General features: G+C 54.2%; 1 protein-coding gene across 1 annotated transcript; it reads left to right on the top strand.

Moving 5' to 3' along the window:
• Positions 1-17: 17 nt before the first annotated feature.
• NLE1 (notchless homolog 1 (Drosophila)) lies at positions 18-6,465 on the top strand (the record flags this gene model as incomplete). Its single annotated transcript, XM_010288723.1, is given in 11 exon segments — positions 18-151; positions 153-236; positions 314-393; positions 691-767; positions 2,133-2,230; positions 3,669-3,861; positions 4,326-4,461; positions 4,850-4,896; positions 5,047-5,249; positions 6,143-6,302; positions 6,391-6,465. Coding segments are annotated over 11 exon segments (1,287 nt in total), but the record flags the coding sequence as incomplete, so codon positions are not given.
• Positions 6,466-6,848: the final 383 nt, after the last annotated feature.

The following is a 6,848-nucleotide window of genomic DNA, read 5'->3' as shown; positions in this document are numbered from 1 at the left end:
CCCTCCTGCCCTTCCTCCCTCAGGATGAGCCGGTGCCTCTGGCCTTCTTCGTCCATGATGCCGAGATCGTGGCGTCGCTGGAGAAGACCCTGGTGGGGCAGACGGTGGAGACGGAGAAGGTCCTGGACATCATCTACCAGCCGCAGGCGGTGGGTGCGGGCGGTGACCCGCTGCACCAGCTCCCTGGAGGGGCACACGGAGGCTGTCATCTCCGTGGCCTTCAGTCCCACGGGAAAGTACGAGGGTCTGTTTGTGGGTGGGAGTCTGTCTCCCCCTCCCTGGGCGCCGAGCCAGGCTCTTCCTTCTCTCCCAGGTACCTGGCGAGCGGCTCTGGAGACACCACCGTCCGCTTCTGGGACCTCAGCACGGAAACACCGCAGTTCACAGCCAAAGGTGGGTGAGGAAATGTTCCAGGAGGGCAGCTCCTGACCCGGCTCCCTCAGGGACCCCTTGCCTGCTTGGGGGACAAACAGAGCAGAGCTTGGGCTCTGCCTGAGCCGTATGGGCTGGGGCTGTGGCTCAGGGAGGGGGTGGCTCTCTTTGAATACCGATGTGGAGGAAGAAGGTCTGGCCAGGGGGAACATGGAGGATTCTCCTCACCTCTGGTACTGCTTGGAGGCAGCTGCATGCCAGGACACTGGGGACAGACCACAGCTCTCCAGTCACACCTGCTCACGCTCTCTCTGGCAGGTCACCGGCACTGGGTGCTCAGCATCGCCTGGTCACCTGATGGCAAGAAGCTGGCCTCGGGCTGCAAGAACAGCCAGGTACGTGCTGGCTCCCAGTGCAGGGCCAGGTGGCCCAACAGCCGCACCAGGTGGTCTGTGGGAGCATGGAGACCCTCTGCAGCCCTGTTCTGAACTGAAATTAAACCTGATAAAGGGGCCGTGGGGGATTAGGGGCAAAGACTTGTTTTTTTCTGGGGCATATCCAGTTGTTCTGAGCAGGATTCCCGTTCCCCAGAGGAGCTTTGTGTGTGCATGCGTCGCAGCAGTTTGCAGGTGGCATCTCTGAACTCTGCCAGGCAGTGCTCTGGCTTTGTCCCCTTTGCAGAAGTCTCGCCGCTGAGCCCTGCTGTCTTGTGGCAGACACTCTTCCCTCCATGCAGGAAAGAGTCCAGGCTTTGGACGTGGCCCTTGGCAGACGGCTCCATCACGAGGGAGGTGTCTGGAGCAAGAAAGGGTATTGCCTGGCCAAGCCAGGGCTGCTGTTTGCATGACCCAGACGTTCAGTGGCAGCCTGTTTTGCAGTGTTCCCGCTCAGACACAGCTAAATTCCTTCTTATAGGAATGCGGAGGAGGCCCTATTCCAGCTGTGGGGTCAAATGCATGTGCCTAAGGTGCGTGCAGAAATTCCTGGGGAAGCAGGAGCACTCATGGGCAACTGAAAGTGAGTCAGTAACTTGCTGTGCTGCAGAGGGGCAGTCACTTGCACTGACCTTCAAACAGTCTGGGAGCAACGAGAGCCACCACAGAGCTGCCAAGCACGGCTGTCCTGTGCTTGGCTTCTGGGCAGCCACTCTGTTGGGCTGCTTTGATACTGGCCCCAAGGAAACAGGCCAGGGTGGTTCTTCCCTGGTTTGGTGCCATTCTGGCTTTAATGTAACCCAGGGAGCTGCTTGTCCTCTGTTTCCATTTCTCCCAGGTTCTTATGTAGGAGATGACTAATGCCTTGGCTCTTTGGATGAACATTTATGTAGAGAGAGAAAAAACAAGAGAAAACCAGCATGTCTCCCACCCACAGAATCCGATAATAAGTAGCATTTAGTGCGCTCTGGCTTTCATCATGTTCTGCAAACATTCACTAACTCTCTGGCACAGGGTGTCGAAGGCTCAGGCTGGCTTTTTGGGGACCTGGATCGGTTTTGAGTTGAGGCAGATATTTTTGTAGCAGCAGCATTTTAGGCAGAGAGGAGGGCAATCAGGTCTCATGCTTTGAGATGTCAGCTGATTGCTGCAGGGATCTGGAAAGGCATCCAACCCTCCTGCTCCTTTCCCTTTCTGCTCCCTGCTTCTGCCAATGTAAATGCGACCCCAAGGACACCTATGCTTTCTAAATGGAGCCTGAACATCCCTGGGATTCACATGATGTGTGTGGCCTGACATGACCCTCTTGCTTCCTCTCTTGGACAGATATTTCTCTGGGACCCAGCCACCGGCAATCAGATCGGACGGGTGCTGTCTGGCCACTCCAAATGGATCACATGTCTATGCTGGGAACCGCTCCACATGTAAGTGAAGGGCCAGCCCAGCTCTTCCCCTTTACTCGTATGGAAAGGAGCAGCCTGACCTGAAGGGTGCTGCTCCTGTTTGCTTCTCTCCCATTACGGAAGAAGGGGTGTGTGCAGGAGAACGGTCCCCAGGATGGGCTGGGAAAAATGCATCTAGCTCGGAGTCAGGAGTCCCAGCCGCTGTTCACAGTCCCCTTGGAGGTGCTGGGGAATTCACTGCCAGGCTGTGCCTCTGTTTTCCCCTGTATAAGAGAGATACTTGCCTATGAAAAACACTTAATATTTTCATGGTGCTGGACAAACGTTTGACATGCTGAGCTGGGAGCAGGAAAGCCTGCCTGCATGGTGGCCGAGCTCAGGCTCTGCAGAGCACTCGCTTTCTGCTCTCTGGCATCCTGGTTGCCTCTCTCATCCTGCTTATTTATCATGGGGGCTGATTAACTGTGCAATCCCCTTATCCGTTCAGTCAGCTAAAGCTTTGGGAGAGATGGGTGGAGACAGACAGTTGTAGCCAATAATCCAAGACATTATAGAAAAAAAGAAAGAAAAAGGGGCCCTTCAGAGCAGAGCCCTGCAAACTGAATTTGCCAGTAGGAAGCTCCAGCCATTTGTAAACAATTAACTGGATTAGCAAAAACTGATTATAAAGGAGGATGAGGAAATGGAGAGGAGGGACATGACCCTGCCAGGTCTCCACTTCTGTGTCTCCAGCCAGCTGCGCTCCCCACTCGGTTTCTGCTCAACAGGCGGGGCCATGCTCTTCCTCACTGCTGCTGGTGGCTGGGACCACTTTCTTTGACGTTAAAACCATGTTGAGTGGTAAAGATGTTGTGCAAAGGACAGAGGCTCCCCTCTCCTTGCAGGGTTGTGGCCAGCTGCTTCCAGCTGTGTTAAATTTGCCCCCATAAGCCATATAGATGGATGTTGCTGCTTTCAGCCCTACCAGTACAGCAGCACTCTGTGTCCGCAGGCCGGCACGTTTCCTGCCAGAGGAGAAGCGTGGCATAGGTAGGGGAGCGTTCGACGCATTTCTGTTGTATAAGGCAGACTGATCCCCCTGCCCAGTGGGGATCAGTGCCTGGGGAAGGTGCCAGTTTGTGGTCCCCTCGTTAGCCAGCGGGTTAAAGCTGCCTCCTGTGAAAACAAGGTCATTGCCAACAGCTCAGGTGCCAGGTTCACCCTGGATTGATGCCTCCAGTGTGCAGCCCAGGAGTTGTTTTGGAGGGAAGCATCTGTCTGCCTCTCCCCTGTCTTGTGGGATCTTGTTGTCTGTAGATCAGTGCTCTGCTCCTGCCTGGGCTCTCTGATCTTAAGCCAAGAGACAAAGTTGTCTTTATTGACTTCTAGGCCCTTGAATCCTCTGTGGCTGATGGGGGAAGAACTTGGTGGAGGAGCTGTGTGCACTGTGCAAACGGATTTGATCTTCTTTTTTGGCCAGAAACCCGGAGTGTCGTTACCTGGCAAGTGCCTCCAAGGATGGCAGCATCCGCATCTGGGACACACTGATGGGCAGGTGTGACAAAATCCTCACGAGCCACACGCAGTCAGTGACATGTGTGAAGTGGGGGGGCGATGGCTTGCTCTACTCCTCCTCCCAGGACAGGACCATCAAAGTGTGGAGGAGCCAGGACGTAAGTGAGGCAAGCAGCCCTGGGGCTGCTGGCGAAGGGGGCTGGACATGCTGTGTTCTAGCTTTGTCTGCTCTTCCTGGCACAGATTGTGCCCTGGAAAATGGAAGTGCAGAGTGGGTGCTGTATCCTCCTGATCTGTGAGAGCCTGTTACTTGACACCATTTGGAAGGGGTAGCTGTTGTGCAATGTTTTCATCCCTAAAAGCGTAAAATGGGGCTAAAAGCTGGAAACATCCCTGGAGTGACCAGTGCTGGTGGGTTCCTTGCAAGGCCCTGCAGGAAACTGGTTCCTGAAGCTCAACAGTGTTGTTTCTCCCTTACTAAGCCTGGCTACAGTCCTGCCTGCAGCTTGGGCAAGAGGATTTGGAAAGTTTAACATTGGTCCTTGCAGCCCAGTGGGTCTGGTGGATCCTGTGCAGTCTGGCTCTGTCTTGCCCATCCCTCTTTGAGTGGTTTTGTTTCCAGGGGGTCCTCTGCCGCACCTTGCAGGGCCACGCTCACTGGGTGAACACCATGGCCCTTAGCACTGACTATGTTCTCCGCACCGGTGCCTTCGAACCTGCTGAAGCCACCATCAACCCGCAGGATGTGAGCGGCTCCTGTAAGTGCTGCGCCTGTGCTGTAGGCTGGGGGAAGCGGTGGGGAGGATAGCGAGGAGACCTGATGTCTCTTGTTAATGCTTCCACGAGCCAAAGCAACCTTGAGAGCTGGGAGCAGGTCCTGGGCTGGTCTCGGTCGTGCTGGCAGCCACAATCTTCCTTCCCCATGCGCAGGGTCAAGCAGTTTGGGGGATGAGAAGGCTACTCTGTTTTCAAGGGGTTTTGCTCCCAGTATCACCCTGGGAAAAGAAAAAATGGGTGAGCAGTCACAAATGCGTCTGCTTGGCCCACGGAGCCAGGATTGGAATTGTCATCACAGGGTTATGAAGTTTCCTTTCACCTCAGGATTGCAAATCTCTCTTTCTTCCCCTCTCCCTTTTCCTCTTTCAGTGGCAGAACTGAAGGACAAGGCACAGCAGAGGTATGACCAAGTCAGGGTAAGTCCCTTTTGTCCCTACTGTCATTTCTAACACTGTTACTGGTAGAAACAGTAAATGTGCACAGTTGGCTGTTGACCCCAGCACTGGTGTGCTTTGAGCTCTCCACACCTGGAGTACAAGACTTGGGCTCTTTTGTACCTTTCTCAGGGCCAGGAACCAGAAAGACTTGTCTCGGGGTCAGACGATTTCACGCTGTTCCTTTGGAGACCAGCAGAAGACAAGAAGCCACTGGAGAGAATGACGGGCCACCAGGCATTGATTAACCAAGTTCTCTTCTCGCCAGACACCCGGATAATAGCTAGTGCTTCCTTTGACAAGTCCATAAAGCTCTGGGATGGCAGGACAGGAAAGTGAGTTGGTTTGTTCTGTTACAGGGGTGGTGCTCATATGGGGTCTGCATGTAATGCACAGGTTATGCAGAGGTGGGCCCCAATGCCATGCCAGCAACTACCTAGTGTGTTCAGCATTTCTGTAGCCTGAACTCATGCAGGGTAATTCTGCTGCCTCTGTCTCTCTCTGCCCTTGGGAAGTCCCTTGTCTGGGTCTTCTTGTGTTACGGGGTCTGCGCTTGGCCGGGTGTGTGCAACGCCGCTGTCACCCAGCTACAGCACTCCTGGCACCCGTGTGGCATATGCTGCCTGTTGCAGGGTTGGTTCTCAGGGGCAGGCACAGCTGCGGTGGGATGGGATGTTCCACTCGGCTGATCTCCGAAAACGTGTGCATTGCACACTGTAGACTGACCCAGTTTAAATGGTTCCTGTGCCAGAGAACAGCTTGTAACTACAAGAATTTGCATCATCCAGAACAAGTGGTGCTGTTGGTGTTTGGATGCTTGTGTAGTCCAGCTTTTAACCTTCAGATAGAGTATTGGTGAGCTCTCTGGGGCAGCAGTCCTTCCCTATGTATCAGCCTTTATACTGATGAACTTGGTTTTCATGTACAGTAAGGCTGTAGTGTTGCCTGCTGGATAAGGGTTTCTTGGCAGAGGAGTTGAGACGAAGAGCTGTCCTCTAGAAGGGTCTCAGCCCACCTGGGAGGGTTTTTAGACAGACTGAACCACCTATGGACTCTGTATAGCAATTGACTGCCTTGTGTGTGCTGGCTTGGGATGTTCTGGGCATCCCATGACTGTGCTTGCTTGCTCACAGGTGGAGAAAAAACATGAAGGCTGGGCAAGGGCAGGTTTGGAACAAACCTAGCTGCCTATTCCTCTGATAGCTTCTTCATGCCTCCTCCGCACCAGGTACCTGACGTCGCTGAGAGGGCACGTCTCAGCTGTGTATCAGATTGCCTGGTCAGCCGACAGCCGCTTGCTAGTGAGTGGGAGCAGCGACAGCACGCTGAAGGTCTGGGATGCCAAGGTGAAGAAACTGGCCATCGATCTTCCTGGCCATGCGGACGAGGTGAGGTGTCTGGTCAAGCCGAGGTGTTTGAGAGAGGCGGGAACGACTCCTCCTCCCAGCAGAGGTAACTGTCTTTCCTTAATACTAGGTGTATGCAACAGATTGGAGCCCGGACGGACAGAGGGTAGCGAGTGGAGGGAAGGATAAGTGTTTGCGGATGTAAGTAACCCAGTGTCTGTCCATAATGAATGTTGCAGCTACTCCATGTGTCCAGACTCCTGAAGTGTCCTTGCAGAGCCCTGCATTGTTAGGGCATGCTCTTTCCTTGCAGAGAGCACAGCACTGGGCCAAATTCCAGCCTGGAGACCTGACCTCCCTCAGGGCAGGAACTGCTGCTGTCCCCTGGGAGATGACTAGAAAGCAGAGTCCCTCCAACTGAGCAGTCAGTGGTGCAATTTGACTCGGATGTTTTGGCTCCTAGAGAGGGGAAGGAACAGTTGTACCAGTCGGTCAGACTCTTCCTTTCTCACCTTCCTCTGTCTCCCAGTTATGCAGACGGACAAATTCCTGTGAGCTGGTTGCCATTTGACTATGGCTGATGAAGGA

The sequence above is a fragment of the Phaethon lepturus genome, unplaced genomic scaffold (assembly GCF_000687285.1).
Source record: "Phaethon lepturus isolate BGI_N335 unplaced genomic scaffold, ASM68728v1 scaffold23900, whole genome shotgun sequence".
Classification (NCBI taxonomy): Eukaryota; Metazoa; Chordata; class Aves; order Phaethontiformes; family Phaethontidae; genus Phaethon; species Phaethon lepturus.
The sequence above is the reverse complement of the archived record's forward strand: the minus strand, read 5'-3'. Positions and strand labels throughout refer to the sequence as shown.